Raw genomic sequence first — 20311 nt, 5'->3', positions numbered from 1 at the left:
GGGCTGTTCTAACAAACTCTTTGTACAGTTGAACTTTTAATGTTAGATTACTGTATCTGTAGGCAGTATTACGAGATTCCTTCATCATATGCTTTAACTAAATTCTCTATGCATGCAAACAGGGGGCAGACTATCATCATCATTACCACATCTGTTCTTTATAATTTACAGTAAGCATTTATGTGATAGCATGAAGTGTACATGTATGCATAGCCTACTTTTAAATGGACTCTAATGCATTTTATCAGTGTTTCCTGAAATCATCCCTGTAGTTATCAGATACTCTTTTTATATTCCAATTTATTTAAAATCTGGAAGCAACTCTTGCCTGCAATTTGACTTCTAGTATAATTGAACTGGTTTTGATTTTGTCTCTTCAACTTTAAATTAAAGGTGAAGTAACTGAAGCAAATATAAAATAACAAGTTACAAGAGTAAATGTCCAGGGAAGTTAACAAACAGTTTGCATAATATAATGGAGGTGTTGTTTTACTAACATGCTAGGGTTTTATGACGGAAGAAAAACTCCAGGTAGCACTGGAGAGATGGCTATTATTTAATCTGAATTTTACACTCTATTGTTTGAGCAGTTTAGTTCTATAAGTGGCACATATTCTGTGTGAAGTATAAATAAGTCCGGAATTGACTGAAATGCAAAAAAATAGCAGTTATGGTGCAAGTGATTTGTTTTGTGATTGTATTTTCTCAATTACAGGACCTGTCCTGGCAGTTTTGGGCATTAAGTCAGTTCATCAGACTCTTATACTAGACAAACTTATTGTATATACTATACAAAGTAAACTCTTAAATTTGCAAATCACTATAATTTAAGTTGATTACCACATATGTTACATACCTTCATTAAAATATTTGGACAAATTTCAAATTTAGGTATATACATGGCAGAGTAAACTTAATGTTAATAAATGTGAAGTCTCACACATAGTAGGATTCTGCAATGAACTGACCCTCTGTATAGGGCTTATTCCTGCCTTGTACCCAGTGCTGGCACCATAGGATCTGACCCCGAACTGGATTATGCTGGTTTGATAATGTTATGGTAGTAGTACTTTTACATTTGCTTTTTTATATTTTCTGGGAAATTGGGACTGCTCTCAATTCATATGTCATTGTGCATCTTGGCCAATATTGTTTTTGTAGTAAATTTCATAAAATGTGTGTGTCTGTGTATGTGTGTGTGTGTATATATATATATATATATATATATATATATATATATATATATATATACTGTGTATATATATATATATATATATATATATATATATACTGTATATATACACAGTATATAAAAAATATATATGTATATATCCATACATATTTATTTATTTATATATATATATATATATATATATATATATATATATATATATATAATATTTTTTATTTATTTATTTATTTTTTCCCCCCAAATATGTTTCATCGTAGGTCATCTCTGATTTATTGCAGGTAGTAGCTGATCCTTCACCTACAGAATCCACAGATGATAGTTTACTAGGACCAGCTTTCCAGACCCTAAATGTGTGCACTCCCAATGGACTATTAGTAAACTATATTACAGAATCTTCATCAGGTCAGTCTAGTTTTTGCTGAAATTTTTAAGGATACAAGGATTTTTTATTTTAGGTACTCAGTATTGTGTAGCATTTAAAGTGCTGGACTCTTAAGTCATAAGTTTCTGGTTCATTTCCTGTCTTTGACTCAGTGCTCCGCAACCTTTTCATACCTACGACACACCAAAGTTTTTCCTAGAATTCCGCGGCACATCAAAGCTATAATATATAGCAGTGTCGTCGCTGTAGCGGGGGGTGGGTATGGGGGGTTCGGCTCCGCTCCGAGCGCCAGCTATTTAGGGGCGTCCAAACTACGGTACTTTCTTTTTTTTTTTGTTCCTTGAGGAGGCGCAAAAAAAAAAATTTCTTTCAGCTTTGGGGCGTCAAATTTTTTAATAATAATAATTATTATAACATAATGACTGATTAATGTGATACCTGCGCTTGTTTCAATGAACACAAAAGTTTTATATTCGGCTCAATATTTGACAGCGCAACCCGAAGTTCTTGGTCAAGATCTTTTAAGCATGACCGCTTATCATTTTTAATTAACACAAGAGTTGTTTGTCTTTTTTGGCGTAACTGGGATGGTTTGAATTTAGCTGGCGATTTAGTTTACTGGGTGCCATTGCCTCGTTTGATAGCTGATCGCCGCAAATGATGCATTGTGGCTTTGGAGCCGTTTCGTCACCACACCACGAGAATCCATATCGAATGTAGTCTTCGTTGTACTTCCTTTTCACAATCTTCTTTGGGTTTTTTTTGCAACACTTGTGCTGGGTTCTTCATCATCTGTACGTGAAGACGAATCTTTTCCACGTAAAAATTTATCCATATTTAAAGGGGTATAAAACTAAATATGAATCACACGAAGAACGTTAACCATACACAATTCAGCAACACAACTAATAGTAATGAATGATAACTACTGTCGCAAGACGAGTGAATGCGACGTAGCACGACTAATACGTCAGCTTGAATTGAATCTAGGTGAGGGCACGGAGCGATCTGCCTATCAAAGCATACTACGGAGTTGTCTGGCGACTACGTAGGGCCTACGTCGTAGGCGACAGGCGATGGGATTTATTATTTCAGAGAAATGACACATAAAATTATGAAACCTTTAAAAGGCTATTTACGCGAATATTTCATTGCACGTATTCTCGTTATTGTGTTTCTAAGGAGGACCGTTGAAATATTATTTAGTTAGAAAATTGTCTTATTTGACCGCGTCACACCTGTATCGGCTCACGGCACACCGGTTGCGGAGCACTGCTTTGACTCACGGTGTGTACCTGATCATGTTCCCTAACCTCTCTGTGCCCCAGTTGTGAAAAAAATGTAAATAATTGTAACTTGAATTGTAACACACACACACACCGGGACAATGTAAACTCTTGCACATTTTTTAAATATAGAATACCCAGAGAAAAGTCCATATAAGAAAGAGAAGAGCACACCAAATGCAAACAAAAAGCAACTAAGCACAAACTCTGTACCCAGGATGCTAGTTTAGTGGGGGAACAATAGCAAGAATCATGTCATAATGTGCATAACAATAATAATTTCCAGTTTCATAATCGAAAAGCAAAGTACCATTAAAAAACTTTGTAAGTGATGAAATCTGGTTAATATATTGAGAGTATTCTCAAGTTTAAATGTAATACTTATTCATTCATTCTTCTATCTGGAACTCATAGTGAAAGAAATTCTAATTTTTACTCAGAAATGAATTATTCTTAAAAGCACAAATGTCTTTCTGTTATCAGTTCTATATTTTACTCCATGGACTCTATGTGAGTTGGATAATGTTTAATGAAGCTTACTGAAGACCTACATGATTTATCACAAGTTCTCCAAGAGACATGACCATGTGCAAATTATTTAAACTTGAAGGAAATTGCTGTACATTATCTTCAAGTGAAAGTTGACAAGACAAGTCAAGATATATTTAGAGCACTGGACTTTATTGCACCGAGTATCACAAACTTTAATAGTGGGTCTTCACAGCTGTTGAATCAACCCAAGTATTAAAGTTCCATCATATATCAACCTACAGGAAAGATCCTTTCAAAGCTGTTGTCTACATTCTGCAGATGTATATGATCAAATTTGGGATCCCACACTAATGTGCATGTTGTGCATGTCATTGATTTTGGTTGTTGACTAAGAAGTGGTAACTTCCACCTGTTGTTTACAAACACATGATTCACCAGGCAAACAGCAGTGAAGGCCGAGGAGGAATCACTTCAAAGATGTCCTTTAGTCCATCGTGAGTAAATGCAGGACTGACACCAGCTCTTGAAAGTCCATCACCCTAAGGGGAGGAGAGATGAAGAAAAAATATTTATAAAGGATCACTAAATTGGGAAGATTTGCAGCACAGACATGAACATTAAACCCGTGCCATGACCAAAATCAATAATCTACGCCAGCCATCCATATGTCAATAATTGCAAAACATTCGCTTCATTAACCTGCACTGAGACTTTAGCATCTTGATTTGCCCATTCTTTCTAGTAATCTGGGGGTTAAAGGCACATTCAGTGTTTGCCTTGTGGTAGCTTTGTTTAAAGATTGGCTTGATACAGGCATGTCAGACATGCTGATCATTTCAAAAAACAAAATCAAGAAGCAGGTAAAATTCAGACAAAATATTGGTAAGGAGTTTGAAACACATATATATAGAAAAAACATTAGCAAAAGGCAAAAGCAGAAACAACACTGGAGATAATCAAAATGTCAAAATATGAGATAACAGGTACTTGTGAGAAAGCAGAATTAAAGTAGTTGCAATAACTGAATATTGTTTTGTGACAGGAACAAAATGAGATTTAAGAATTATAGGTAATAACTGTATAATAACTGATAACACTTCACAACTTACAAGAACGATGGCAAGAGACAAATCATGCATTAAAGGTGTAGGCAAGGGCGCAGGGACAGGCAGTTCCTACAGCAAAACATGACAATACCCCTCACACCTGCGACACATTCTATAAGACATGAATAGACCATGTCAGATACTCATTATTTCTCAGATCACTCTAAAAAAGATAACCAATACTGCCTCTGAAGTACAGTTGATAATGATGATCAATTATTTGTGTGTATTTTTTATTTAATTTAAAATGTATGAGCCTCATGAAATCTTTCCTGTAGTTGTACCACCTCAATGGGCTGGTGAAACAGTGGCTGGTGTTGCATGGAGTCAATGTACAAAATTCAAATGCTGTGCCCAGTTTTTGTCTGTTGTGACACTAGAGGGCGCTGTTGCTCCCCAAACCCCGCAGACAAACATCCAGGACACCAAGTAAAAGCACCGATAATCTTTTTAGTTTCTTTTCTTTTCGATATTGGGCCACAGTAGACACCACAATCACCCCGATAATCAATAATACAATACAATAAATCAATCCTTCTCTCCCAGCAGCTCCATCACTCTACCTCCCAACTCCAGCTCAGCTTCCAGGGTCTCGCTTAGTCCTTTATATAGTCCTTGACCCAGAAGTGCTCCTGTCCTTCTGTCCATGTGATTCAATAGCACTTCTGGGTCAGATGAAGACTTATATTTTTCTTCAGCCCAGAAGTACTTCTGTTCTTCTGTCCCCATGAGTTGGGAGTACTTCCGGGCTACAAAGAAGATAAAAATCCCCGCGTCTCCCTGCAGCATCACATAATGGCACCCACGGTACCCAGCAGGGCTGTGAAGCCGAACTCCATCTCCCAATGTGCCCTGTGGGAATCCGGGGCACCTCCATGCTGTAGGGAAGACTCCATCTAGCGTCTTGGATATGTCAGCCAGGATGAGCTGCCAGCCGTCCGTCACACAGAGTATATAGTTTTGCACATTCTTCCAGTGTACAGGTACTATAGATTTTTCCCACATTCCTACTATGGTGCATGTCAAGTTGTATGGCAGTTTTAGGTTCACCATGTGTGTATGTCTAAGAGCTCCCTGAGATCAGCATCCAATGTGAGTCTGATGATGTTGAATGAGGTCCATTAAAGACCTACAGACTTTATCAGAAGTTTTCCCAAGAGACCTGGCCATGGCCATCGCTGAGTGCAAAATAGTAAACTTAGAGCAAACTGTTGCACACCACTCTTCATATCCACCTGATGCTGCTGGGATAGGATCTGGCACCCTGTGACCTAGAATTATATTAAGCAGATTGGGTAATGTTATGTAATGTGTGTATTCAAAGAGTAAATGGCAGGAAGCTGACTGTAATGTATATTTTTTGTTTGTTTTGAGAAAACTCTGACATTGTGAATTGTGCTAAAAATGTAATCAAAATGGCTTAAAAATTACTTGAAACTTAACATTTTTCACAATGTAACTCTTGCTTTCAGGTATAAAGAATCAGAACATGCAAATTTCTAACAAAATCCTTGTTAGGCAGAAATATCCCATGCAAGACAATACATCTTATCGGTTAGAGAGAAAGCCACTCACTGTAATAGAAGAGTTGTCAAGAGTCATTACAAGTGAAGGAACTGTAATCAGATGCATGAGAGATGGTTCCATACAGGTAAACAAAATCAGTTTTTCATTTCCATTTCCTTCCACACTTTTCATTTAAATCACAATAAAATACAGTACTCTTCATCGCTAAAAACTGATGTAATGAAACCGCAAAAGACTCTCAGTTGCTGGAGGGTTTTCATTCTTTACTTTTGTCCTACCACTGTCATACAAGGTGATCTAATGCCAACTCTGTTTTCTAGAGCAGGGGTAGGCAACGTCGGTCCTGGAGTGCCACAGTATGTGCAGGTTTTTGTTCCAACCCAGTTCCTTAACGAGAACTCAATTATTGCTGATGAAGCACATATTGCTTAAGTGACATTTTAATGCTTCATTTTAGTGGTCTCGCTTGTTAAGGTTCTCCAACCTTAATTGCTTATTTCAATCTTAAACTGCTGCATTCAGTGTTTTAATTGCTCCTTATTAGCAATAAGATGTAAAACAGGGGTAGGCAATGTCGGTCCTGGTGAGCCGCAGTGGCTACAGGTTTTCATTCCAACCCAATTGCTTAATTAGAAACCAATCATTGCCAATCTCAGACCTTATTTAACTTTATGGCTTGTTAGTCTGTGCAATGTAAGGCTTTTATATCGTAGATTTTTTTCCTTTCCAAGGATATCATCCAAATGATTTGAAGCCTAAAACAGATCATTTTCAGTCTGTCACATTTTTCTATTAAGTGTTTTATTAAATCAAACCGTGCATGATGAACACACACAGATGTAATTGGAAAAAAGCTAGCTGGAGAACTGCTGGCTGCTTTGTCTTTTACGTCTTATTGCTAATAAGGAGCAATTAAAACACTGAATGCAGCAGTTTAAGATTGAAATAAGCAATTAAGGTTGGAGAACCTTAACAAGCGAGACCACTAAAATGAAGCACTAAAATGTCACGTAAGCAATATGTGCTTCATCAGCAATAATTGAGTTCTCGTTAAGGAACTGGGTTGGAACAAAAACCTGCACATACTGTGGCACTCCAGGACCGACGTTGCCTACCCCTGTTCTAGAGCATGGAGCATATCTCCAAAAAAGATAAGGAAAGATTCTGCTTTTATGTTAATTTCCCATCTGACACCCTTTTTTCATGAAATTTTATCCTGCTGTTTTACTTGTTACTACAACTCTTCTTTACTGCTATCCCTTGTCTCCTTTCTTCTTGAACCATGTGCTCCTCTTTCCTTTAAACCATCTCCTTGTTTTTCATCTGCCAAGGGGTATGCCCACCCTTTACAATTACCAATCACCTCTTGCAACCCTCTCAATTAAAGCATCTGTTTTCCCATAGTTTCTCAGCAGCTCACTGCATGTCACAATATTTTTGTGACCATAAATGTCTCACTTATCTATAAGAATTTTCTATGAAATGTTACTATCACAGTTTGTTTAACCATTTGTTTTCTAGTTTCTTTTTGCTGATGGCACTGTAATACATCGGACAGATTACACTGTCCCTCAGCCAGAAGAGCCAACACCAAGTCCACAAGAGGTTGCACCACCACCACCAAAGAAAGATTCTAAAGAAGATACAGATAAAAAAGGTACAGGCATAACACCTCAAAAGCTTGGGATGTTTAGTGATCCTTCTTGGGGATTACCTTGATGACGTTGCAAATCAAAATATTCTGTTTGGTACACCAACAACACTGCACGGGTCAAAACAGTAATGACTAAAGGGCCTAGTAACAGTTGTTTGGAAGAGAAATCCACACAGCTATTGAATGGTCACTGTACTGTGTAATTTATAATGCCCCAAACAAAAGTTGCAACATAAAACTAGAGGAGAAGCAGAAAACACAAATGGAGCCACAACACAAAACCATGTAAATTAAAGAGTAACTGTATTGTGCAATTTATAGCATCACAGTTCTGTATGAGCAGTCCCTTGCAAAAAGTGTAAATTGCAGAAGCTATACATTTGGTACCTTGTGGTAATGTACTGCAGTTATCTTGTGGTCCTCCATTTCCAGCAGCATGCAGTAGGTTCCCTGTCTCTCTCCCTGTCTTTTAAAGGGCACATGCTTACCTTGTTCAAATTATCCTTGTTCATATCCTCTTAACCGTCTCTCTTTATATTCATCGTTTCTACCAAACTTTGACTTTAACAGTAATAAAAAATCTTTGATGTGTGGAAGGAAATCAGAGTAATATAAGAAAACCCAAACTTCAAGCTGAGAGGTTTGGGATTCTACATTAGTCTCCTGAAGGTGTGAGACAGCAGCACTAATACCATATTGTGCCAACATTAGAATAATAACAATATATAATTTGTAATATTCTTTTTCCAGCTTCTACAAATGGAACTCAGGACAAAGAATTTAAAAATCGCAAATAAAAATAAAGTACTGGATAACTAAATTATATAAAAAATGATTCATAGTGCAACTGACTGAAGTCAATCTGTTTACTAAACTCTGTATCTACATCTATTCTTTGAACCCACTTAAAACTTTAAATTGACTACTATGATTCATTGTTTATGTGTGTCTAATTGCGCTTTGTGATAGACTGGCACCCGGTTCCTGCTTTGCACCAAAAGGTGTTGCTGGGATGAGCTGCAACGTCCTGTAAGCCATTAACAGAATAAAAAGTATTAAAACAAAATATAGATGGTTGGATGGATGAAAGGAAGGGAGTTAAATCAGAGTATAATATGCTAGAATGTGACAACCATAGTCCAGCCCTCTGTTGGTCACAGATAAGAGCACCTTCTCTAAATTCCCTTTTAAAGGACAAGCAGACAGGGTCCTATTGAGACTGTCATTTCAGACAGGTATATATTATTATTTCCAGTTGCTTCTACCTGATAACCTTGTTGATTCTTGGAAGAAACTGACACTTAATCTATTACCCTATACGCTAGGTCAGGGTGTTAAGTTAGATCACTTCCAAGATTCATCTAAATTTAATGGGTCACTTCACTTTTCAATGGTGTGAACCACATAAAGATATTAGTAACATTCTCTGAAGATGTTTATTTTCTTGAGGACTGATATTCTTACTTGCTGTATTAGAATGAAGAATGCAGTCACAGTGTTTGATAGGTAAAGCAGACATGCTTCTAAGCATCTTTATTTTCCTTTATGCATAATCAATTTTTCCCAATTCCTCTTATGTCTGGGACACAGGAGACACAATCAAAACAACAAAAATGAAACTTTAGATCTGCTCTGACCATTACAGCAATTTAAAGCCTACCCTCTTATGAACTTGCTCTCTCATCTTGTTGCTTGCCGTCACTCTATATGACGTATGTGCCTTCTAGGTCTGGTCACACTTCTCAGAGTGCCATGCAGGACCAGAAGCTGTGAACTAAACAGACCCCCTTTTATCTATGGGTCTGAAGCATCAGGATGGCTGTCATGTATTCCCTTCTTTGCCTTTCTTGCACATCACAATATTATACACATGCTCTACACATGCTTCTTTAATGATTATTTTATTAGCTCCTGCATGTTTCATATTTACACATTAATTTCAAGTGAATAAAGTTGATTTTCTGAATGTCTAGATGTCATTATTTTCTACAGGAAAATCTTCTCATCAAGCAAATCCCACCCCCATTAAGGCTGAACCAGTTGAAGTTAATGGCTCAGAGGCAAAGCCTGCCACAGGAGGATCACAAGACATGACAATAGTAACTTTGGTTACAACTACACCATCTGGTCATAGAATAGCAACAAAGGGTTCTGAAAAAATTGAAATGAAGAATTTTAATGCTTTCAAAGCCACAGATCCAGTCACCAGAGAGGTTAGCAATTTTCAAGTGCACGCCTTGAACAAAATGTGGTTTGTTAGGCTATAAAGCAATTCTGAAATTATTGTTAATTAGCCAAATTACCATTTTTTACTATTGGTTTACACATTAACCCAAACTGCTACAACAAGGATTAGAATTGTATATATACAGTATCTGTCTATCTGTCTGTCTGTCTGTCTATTATTAGACATTCCTATATGTCAGTTTTTCATTTTCCCCATTATCTTAAGTGTATTATTAAATATATCAAAGTGTTTCACAGGGAAATAAAGTTTGAAAATAAAAGTATGATTATGCCATTCTGGGGGATTTTGGAGAAACCTTTTTTTTTGTAATGTCATACCAATTTACTCCATCCTTTTGTCCAGCAGGGAACATTAGCTGCACGAATGGACCAGGTTCAATGTTTGGAAATACACTGAGGAAGGATAATGAAGTTATAAGAGTCATTTGGCATACAGTCTACATTAGTAGGCTGTAAATTAGTATAGTCTGCCAAAAGACTTTCACCAAACATCTTCAGAGTGAATGGTTCTGTAGCCGATAGGAAATGCGCTCTCTCTCTCTCTCTCTCTCTCTCTCTCTCTCTCTCTCTCTCTCTCTCTCTCTGTCTTTATTAGCTGAGGTCCTCTTGGTGCTCTGGCTGTTATTTTGGTCAAGTGCTGTAAGTGTGCAGAGAAGTATGGCATTATAAAGGTTACAGAGGTTTGTTTTCTTCAGGTGTGCTGCTGACTGCAGTTTTTCTTTTCCTCTCATCCATTGCTAACAATAATGTTAATGGACAGATATTGTAGCTTCAGTTTATGTTAATAAGTTTGGAACTGCTTTGTTTTACATACAGATACAAATCTATGTATGCATTTGCATTATGTACTTAGTAATTGTTATAATGGTAATTGCATTTTATCTGTGGATTTGTTACAGTATTCTTAGCACTATACAAAAAAAAGAATTGAATTGAATTTATAAGTCTCAGGGCTGAGCAAATTAGTGGTTGTGGTGCACCAGCGTGTCTGGGGATGTGAGATGTAGTAACACTTTTTTTTGTAACTTTAAGATGATAATATTTTGGTGCAACAAACCAATCCCAGTCTAACCTGGGAGCCACAAAAAAGAAAAGATTGTTTTCATAATTTTGTGCTGCTCACCCTAATTTCACCACAACACAATTCATATAGGCAAAAGGTAACTACTTTTAAAGATATCTAACATCTAGTCAATGATGTTGTATGAGATAGATAATGTGCAAGCATACATATGATTTCAGAGTCAGGAAAATGTCATCTGTAAAGTGCACTCTTTGTATTCCCCTTTTTAATTTATCTGTTTTACATGGGGGTTGGGAAAGCTAATATATTTGACTATTTCACTGGTCATCATTCATTTTGGAAATAATAAAACGTTGTTTCTGTGCTACTCATTTATCTCCACGCTGCAGTCTTAGATTGATTACAGCATAGCATTTATTTCTGCATGTAGATGTTACAAAGTATTTCACTCATTTGTTTTTGCTGCTGCAGATTTTCTGCAGTCTGCATTAAAAATGTTCTGGCTGTGTTTATTAAGTAAAGTATAAACAGCACAAGAACGCTACAGGGCACTGTTGCCGCGTAAACCCAACAGACAGATACACAGACACAGGGTAAAAGCACAAAGAAGACCCTTTACTTATTTTTTCTTCTTCAGAGTGCCCTTTTAAGGACCACAGCCACCATACACAAATAAACCAATAACAAATAATACAATTTTCTCCTCCACACCTCCCAAATGCTGTCAAACTGCCCCAAGAGACAGCAGTATGCCCAAGACTTGCATAGAATGAGCAGTCAAAAAAGTGTCCAGTATCCTAATATGAAGCAGCTTAGCCCATCTTTTTTTTTCAAGTGGCCAAAGATGTAGCCTAAAATGATAACCCTTGGAGCAAAATTCATCTGTAAGACTAACAAGGGTTTTACTCTGTTTACAGGGTGGATATTAATTGGGATGAATATAGATTAATGATTTTTGTAATATTTAGATAGGTAAAGATTTTTGCAGCCTTTCTATATATAAAATGACAAAATATCTATATCAGTCCATGGCTGGGCATAATGTCATTTGGCGTCCACAAGAGGACTGGAATTTCCCATGTACAAAGGCAACAAGAGGTTCCTAAATGCTCAATGTGATTGAAACAGATGGATATACCATTTTTACTAGTTTTACTAAACAGGAATTTCACTCCGCTAGTTTTTAAATAAAAGCACTGTTGATCAAGTGACATAAAATGGCCTGCTGTAACATTGAAATAAACCTTTTAAACATATCAGCTTTAGAAGAGATGTGGTATCTATCCAGTGCTGAATCTCTCATTATTTTTACATATAAATCTTTGAATGTGAATGGGTAATATTGATGTACACCAGTGAACTGAAAATTGTTCATTTGACAAAAAAAATTTGCACTGAAAGAAAAAAATCATTTAACAGATTTGATTATGTAACATTTGAATTTAAATTAGATGTTTTATAATAGGAGTAGAAGTTACTATTTTCATTTACAACTACCCTATTTACTACCAGTACTGTATTGCCTGTCTTAGATTGTTCATTATTTGAAGGGTTAGAAAAAAACTTCGAAAAGAACCAAAGACTCCCCTTTTCTATGGATTACATAATTTGATATCAAAATTGCTATGTACTATTGTTTTACTTCTTTTTATGCATTAAGATTATATTTTAATTTTGATTATGTAATTTTTAGGTTAATTAGCTATTCTGTTATGATAATTGTATATTTTCTCAAACTAGTAATTCTTTATTTATAAAACCAAGCCCTCATAGCAGTTCCAGAGTCAAGTTTATTCAAAAAATGTGCATGCTGTACATTTACAATCTGTAGTTTTAATCTACCATCTTAATTTTAAATTATGTTAATAAGTCAATTCTTATATAATAATGTATTTTTATTCTTTTAGGTTATGATAACCCGTGAAGACAAGGTAGTCACTGTTTTGGGTAATGATGGACATATCATTGTTGAACATGCTGATGGTACTAGAATAACCACTTTCTATGAAGATATTACAGTTTCTAGGGATGAATCTCAGAATGGTAAGAAAAAGGCCTTTGCAGGTAACATTTGTAATCAGGGCAGAGTATTACATGTCATGTATGTAACATTTGTAATCAAAGAAGTATGTAATATGTTACTACATAATATTCTCAAACCTGCGTAATCTAGTTCAGGTTCATAGGGAGTCGAAGCCTGCCCCATGTTGAGGGTGAGAAGATCCTGTTGCTTGGTAATGCAATGGAGATGGTTGTGTGCAACACTGATTTTAAGAAGGAGTAAATAATTTGGTGTTAAATGAATCTAGTGACTTAAGTAGTATAATAGACTATTTGGTATTCAGGATCGTTGATTGGGCATTGAAAAAAAAACATAAAGGTGATCCCAGGTGAAGGCAGTGTATCACAATATCACTTTGTTATTGGAGATCTTTTACTCAAAAGCTAAAAGAGCTTTAGTAAGTATGTACTTAATCTATAGGATGGAATTTGAAAAAATAGTTTGAGAAGCAGTTTTGCTAAAATATTGGTAGCATCAGCGAATGAGTTTTTGTCAGGTATGAAGGTCAAAGGGGAAGACAGGCGGAATGTTGGTTTGAAAACAGGACTGTCAAGACACAAGGAAACATGGTATTGAAATGCAGAGAAAGAGATGGCAATTTAGGAAAACAGGAGATGCTACAGTATAAGGAGTGGCAGAAAATGGCGCACCAACAAAAGCATGCTGTAAAAAAAGTGTCGACAAAAGGGCACAAAAAATACTTAAAAGTTAACAAGTGCACACGGCTAGTGAAATCTAACTTAGTGGAGACATACTAGAATGACAAACAGGTTCCTCTGCATGTTAAAATGTTGCTAGCTTTACAGTTGTGGTTATATTATTGTGGAAGTTTGCCTTAATATAGCTGCTTTATAACACCCTTATCTGCACATGGACAGCTGCTTTAAGCAAAGAGACTTACTAGCTCAGCACAAGCAGACCAAATGGTTAAGCTATACCTGTGCCAATCACCAAAACAGGTACCTGCTCACCATGCTACTTTTTATTGTAGGCATCTCCCCTCAACTGCTAACCCCTGTAGGAATATGACAGTCACCCACACCAGGTGCTCTTATCACTATACCTTGAATATATTATGATGGAAATTTCTATGTTCATTATTTTGGTTCGCCTACACTATAGCCACTGTTAACTAGATTGTTTTTACGAGTGATAGGTTTATCTGCTTTATAACACTGCACTGCCTTACCTGAACGTGGAAAGCTGCCTTAAGCAACGAGACTTACTAGCTCTGCACAAGCAGACCAAACAGTTGTCTTCAGGCATAAGCTCAACTTGTGCCAATCACCAAAGCAGGTGCCCGCTCACCACACTGCTTTCTATTGAAGACGTCTCTTCCCAGTGGGAATGTGGCAAACATCTACACCAGGTGCTCATCATAATATACCTTGACCTAAACAAGCAATATAAAATTAATATTATTATAAAGCAAAATTAATAAAAACACAGTAAAATCCATGGTAGGAAAAGTATATTAAAACAAATCTTAAAAGGTTAGGAAATGTACTTGAAAAAGAGTCATATAAAAAATACTTCTGTAAAAATGCAGATGATGGGAGATGAGTCTTTTCATGTCTAAGAGCAGAGCTGCTTCAGATTTTCTTCAGTCCACAGAGGTCTTGCCAAGTTCTTTGGGTTCTTCTGTCTTTTGTTGTTCCCTTCTCCACTCTCTTTCCTGTACTATCCCTTCTCCGCTCAGCTTGCATCAAAAACTTGAAGACCTCAATTCAGGTTGAATTATCTGTGATTATAAGAATCAGTAATAAGTGTTTGTCTTTCTCAGGCTGATTGTCCATTCTGATCCTAATTACCCCTGGCTAATAAATTTTTAAAAAGTTTTTGGCATAATTTGTTTTTTTAGGATTTTAAAAGAATGATCTAAAAGGTATAAGGTTCAAATTAGTAAAAATACAGAGTTTAAAATCAATCTATAGCAGTCATTTAAAACGATACCCATTGGTTTGTGTGAAATGGGAGTTTACAAGTTTAAGGTTAAAGTAAAGAAAAAGATCCAGGTTTTCTAAATGCTGGCTGTTTACTCGGATTTCCTAATTGCTGACAGGTTAATCAATGTTAGTTTCACTTATTTGCAGTTCAGGTTCCCTTTTTTAATATATAGTTTAGTTCAGTATTTTTACTTTTGAACATTTACTATTCATATGGTATATTTCTATGCCCATACAGTGATGACGTGCCTGCTGCTTTTTAAGACCTTGTGAATACTTTCCCTCCCAAACTAAAGATATGCAAATTAAGATATATCCATCTTAATGGCTGCCTTTCCATGGATAATACCGGCATATGGATGGGTGCCGAATTTAGAGTCTTCCCAAGGAATTGTGAATAATCTGAAACAATAAATTACAAAGTACACTTACCCTTTTATTTACCTGAGTTTGAGTTTGTGCATCCTGTCTGTTCTTATGTTATGTTTTGTTTTGACAAATATTCTTCATTTCATTTATATTATTTTCATTAAAACAATTCTTTCCTGTAAATGAACCCAACAGACATGCTGCATATATGTACTGCCTATTCAGTGTTGTGGAGTCATTAAAAAAAACCTTCCCACATTCCAACTCCAAATAGCTGGTATAGAAGGCATTATTGTTCAGTAATTATTAATTTATAGTAATGTAAATCATGACACATAGCCTCATGTCATATAGTACACGATAAATAAACTTGCTAGTGAATGAAGATGTGCATTAGATGTGCATTCAGAGTGAAATCCCGTGGGACTCAGCTTTAAAGGTTGGGCACTAGACTGTTTCACACTTTTGCAGGTTTAAATTGGTGGTCAGCACTGAGAAATGCGCAATGACAAATTGTCTATAATGTGCAATAAAAAATTGCTTTGGTTATGGACAAAACCATTAGTGTATGTGTCAAAAATCTTATTATAATACTTTTATTTTTATGAAGTGAATTCCATGCACCAAACATTTTAAACATATTGATAAATTGGAACAGGCAAATGTACAAAGAGCACACAAAACCAACTAGTATTGCACAGTAAAAAAGATTGAATTCAGACATTTGGAGCAGGCTTTCACTGGTTTTAGATTTGGAAGCACGGGAGCTGAATTAAGTGAACTGTGTTTTATGCTCCATTGCCAAACACAATTGTGCTTTAGAGAGAAGTGCTCCTTGTTAGTACAGAGCAATGAAAAAATAGAGAATTGTGCTAAAGCTGTCTGAGATGACTTTGGTTCATATGATTTTGTAGCAGCTAAAGGCATTGTGTCATTTGCTTAATACTTTGTTGACAATGGCTGTGAAATACAACAGATTTAACATCTCTATATTAATATTGTTCCAAAATGCAATGCACACCAAAGTACTGTATAATCAGGCACATTTTGATGTTTCTCATTTAATTTGACAGATCTCCGAAATATAGATCTTACCATATAAGGAGCACTGTGATACATCTTCAATGCATGTGTGCTCATCATGAACGTGGTCTTACTGAATGGGACACAGTTTCCATATTTTGGCCAAACAAACACTTTCATTAAAACATAAACATATGTTCACATCAGAGATGTGTGTCTACACTAAATTTCTTAATTTTGCAAGGGTTTATCCTCCATTAACAGACGGATGCAGGCTGATGCAGTCAGAGTAAGGGAACAAGATTATGAAAACTAGTTCAGCACACAGGTATATGTACACCCTGGTGGTACACTGCCACTCATTAGTATGTCTAGATTGTGCTGCATAACTTAAATTACATGGTATGCCCAGCAAGGTTGAAACCAAATTACATTTGCAGTTGGTGTATCAGTGTGTGTTTTTAATAATATATGAGCCAGCTAAAAAGTGACAGATGTCAAGCCAAAGTGCTAGTCCTGCTTATTATAGAATATGAGACTGAAATGTTGGACTTAGAGAAGTTCACTTGACAGGCCTGACTCTGACACACAGTCCTATATATAGGTAACAGAAACATTAATACCCAGGGAGATTACCTTGCAGCACTCATTTATCACTGCCCTTTTTATGACCGTGATTTTGTCAGCATGCATTTGCGGGTATGCTTATGTCATGGCACCCAAAAAACAAAGACAGAAGGTGACATGGTGATCTAATAAGTTAGCAACATAAAATAGTTATAATGAGGGCGAAAGGAGCATGGAATAAATTCGCAGGAGCTGCCCCCTTTTTGAATTCTAAAGAACCCCTTATATCATTGAAGGGAAAATTTTATGAAAGCTGTGTGATGAGTAATAGTATTCTCTGTAGCATACCAATGAAGGTTAAAAAGCTGTAAAGAATAGAGGTGAATGATGAGGTAGGTGAGTAGAGTGATATGAAAAGAAGATGAATACTGAGTTTTGGTGTGGTGGTGTTAGGTGTTCTGCTGAGGAGAAACAGACTAAGATGGTTTGAGTATTCAGAATGAAAGGGACAAGATGTGTAAAGCGGTATAAGATAGAGGGAGAGGGGAAAAGGTCCAGAGGTTGTGTCAGGTAATTTGAAAAAATGAATTTCTAAGATCACAGAGAGGAAGAAGATTTGGGGGTAACTAACTAACCTAGGTAAACCCAGAAATTGGCTGTTCTTTGTAATGTTGATACTGTAATTATATAAACTACTAGCTGTGTAAGCCTGTGCTATAAATAGCCCTTTGTCCTAGAAACTTTTGAAATCGTCAGAAAAAAAACGAAATGTAGAGATGTCAGGTAATTGAAAGGAAATACTCTGGGCATTTCTGTCCTAGTAGGATTCGTTTTGCCTACGTGTTGGCATCCCTTGTTCATTAGCGGCAGGAGGAAAAGTAAAAGGGATACTGTTTTGTGGATGTTAACGGCTAAGCGACTTTGTCTTTCTTCTGAGGTTCCGTTTTGCTGACGCGCTGGCCTTGCTTGTGTTATTAGCGGCTAGGCGAGCTTTCTGTTTCCTTGGAGGTGGAGCCCTTACCCCTCACCTCTCACTTCCGGGCCAGACAGGCAAACACACTTCCACACGTAGACATTTATATATAAGACAAGTTGCTGTATCAAACTCCCCTACTCTTCCATTTTGTGATTCACTTGGTAAGCCATGCTTTACATCACATGATTGTAATGAACTGTACTATAATATTCAAAGTGCCTTGTGATGTTCACTATCAATAAACTGTAAAAAAAAAAAAGAATTTGTCTGTTTCTTTTAGGGAGTGGGTTGCTCACAACATCTGACAAAATCAAGTTTGTTCAGATTGAAAGCCTGGGATATGCCACTGTAATATTCAACTGCGAAGACAGCTCTTGCAGTACTATTTTTGGAGATGAAACCACAATTATTACTAAACCACAAGGAATATACCAGGTAAGAACTGACAGCATGCTGTGCTACACAAAACCTGTTACTTCATGTTAAACGTAGTTTACATTCCAAGTACAATACTGAATGTGAAATACTGTATGCAGTGTGTGGGTGCTGTATGTTATCTGAAGGAAAATCAAAGCACATGCCTAATGTAAAATCACATAACATACACCAAGTGCCTATTTTATGACATCCAACAACTCTTTTCATGTAATTAACCGCTCAGTCAGTGAGAGCCACTTTCAACATATACATACAATTCTGCTTTAAGTGACTACCAAAAAATCGTATGTGTGTGTAATCTTGAGGGGAAAATGGACAAGACTGATTTTTATTTTTATTTTATTGAATTCATTAAAAGCAAGTAACATTCCACACAAACAAGTCAAACTTAGTCTCAGTGCAAAAAACTATTCATCCATTGGAAACAGACTTTTCATGTATAGTATTTAATCTATACATAGTAAAAGACGCACTCCACACAGTCAGCTAAGAGCTGAGGACAACAGTAACACTGAAAGCAGCATATCAAAAGGCACAAGTCATCATACTTTGTAATGGATGCAGTTTGGCAACAAGTGACTCAGGTAAAGCCATCTGTTATCACTGAAAGCTACATGGTATGGTTGCAGTTGACTTAAAAATATTGCTTGATCCAATAAGTCCTTGAGACCAGGAATGGTTACAGAACCTCGAGTTAATTGATTGATCCTAGTGTTCCTGTCTGGCTTATTTTTTTAATGTTTTTTGTTTTATACAGTTTAAATGATTGGTTTCAACATGTGCATTCAGGTTCCACTTATTTTTAGAGATTTTATATTTTCTTAATTAGTAATGTTTCTTAGAAATGGATAAGCATTGTCAAACATGTAGACCACCAGTTTTTTGTTTTTGTTTTTGTTTTTTTGTATTTGTCAGAAAAGCCGTCCGTGCTAACAGGGACATTCAATAGCAAATTCTAATGAACATTAAAGACTTCTTTAGTTTACCATAGTTACTAGTGCTATTGTGACCAAATATCTTATGTTTTCCTCTGTGAATGACAAGAGAATCATTTTTTATTAAAGGAAAATTAAATCTCTCATAAACTGAGTTTTTAATTTAAGTAGTTTTTTATATACTTCTTCATCTTTCTGCTCCTTTACACTAAGCTAACATACAGTGGTTTCATAAAGTATTCAGACCTCTTCACTTTCTTCACATTATTGTAGCAGTTTGCTAAAATCAAATATATTATACTTTTCCCACATTAAACAGCACTCAATATCCCCGAATAGCAAAGTGAAAACAGGATTTTAGAAGGTTTTGCAAATTTTTTACAAATGAAAAACGCAGCTACTGTATATTGTTGACACAGACCCTTTGCTGTGACACTTGAAATCTGGCTCAGCAGCATTCCGTTCTGTTGATCATGATTGAGGTGTTTCTATACCTTGTTTGTAGTCCATCTGTGGTCAGTTCAAATGATTGGACAGGATTAAGAAAGGTTCACTCCTGTCTGTAGAAGTCGACCAGTTGACAATATGCATCAGAGCAAAAACCATGTAACAGCCATATGGTTGAAGGAATTGCCCTGCAGAGCTCACAGAAAGTATTGTATCGAGGTACAGATCTGGGGAAGACTACAAAATATGCAATACCATTCCAATGGTGAGGCATGGTGGTGGCAGCATCATTGGGTGAAGTTGTTTTTCAGTCGCAGACCTTTGGAGACTAGACATGGTCGAGGAAAGCTGAACAGAGCAATGTACAGAGATATCCTTAATGAAAACCTGTTCCAGGGTGCTCCAGACCTCAGGCTGAGCTGAAGGTTCATCTTCCAACAGAACAATGACCCTAAGCACTAACTAAAGACAACAGAGGAGTGGCTCAGGGACAGCTAATTAATTAGTAATTATTATACAATACACTTCACAAAGCTTTTTGTGCTGCACTGTCAACACCTCTTTTGCTCTAAAACATGAATAATTCTGTGAGCAAATGGAGGCCCACCTTGTTGTTATGTAACTATACCTAATAAAGT

The 20311-nt window shown here is 36.4% G+C and overlaps 1 protein-coding gene across 1 annotated transcript in view; it reads left to right on the top strand.

Moving 5' to 3' along the window:
• Positions 1-20311, top strand: part of spag17 (sperm associated antigen 17) — a 143097-nt gene that overhangs the window by 75584 nt on the left and 47202 nt on the right. Inside the window, exons 26-31 of the mRNA XM_051926662.1 lie at positions 1475-1594; positions 5931-6109; positions 7507-7642; positions 9632-9852; positions 12818-12953; positions 18134-18288. Of these exons, the coding sequence (XP_051782622.1) occupies positions 1475-1594; positions 5931-6109; positions 7507-7642; positions 9632-9852; positions 12818-12953; positions 18134-18288 (947 nt within the window). The remainder of the gene's footprint in view (positions 1-1474; positions 1595-5930; positions 6110-7506; positions 7643-9631; positions 9853-12817; positions 12954-18133; positions 18289-20311) is intronic.

The sequence above is a fragment of the Erpetoichthys calabaricus genome, chromosome 4, assembly GCF_900747795.2.
Source record: "Erpetoichthys calabaricus chromosome 4, fErpCal1.3, whole genome shotgun sequence".
Classification (NCBI taxonomy): domain Eukaryota; kingdom Metazoa; phylum Chordata; class Cladistia; order Polypteriformes; family Polypteridae; genus Erpetoichthys; species Erpetoichthys calabaricus.
The sequence above is the reverse complement of the archived record's forward strand: the minus strand, read 5'-3'. Positions and strand labels throughout refer to the sequence as shown.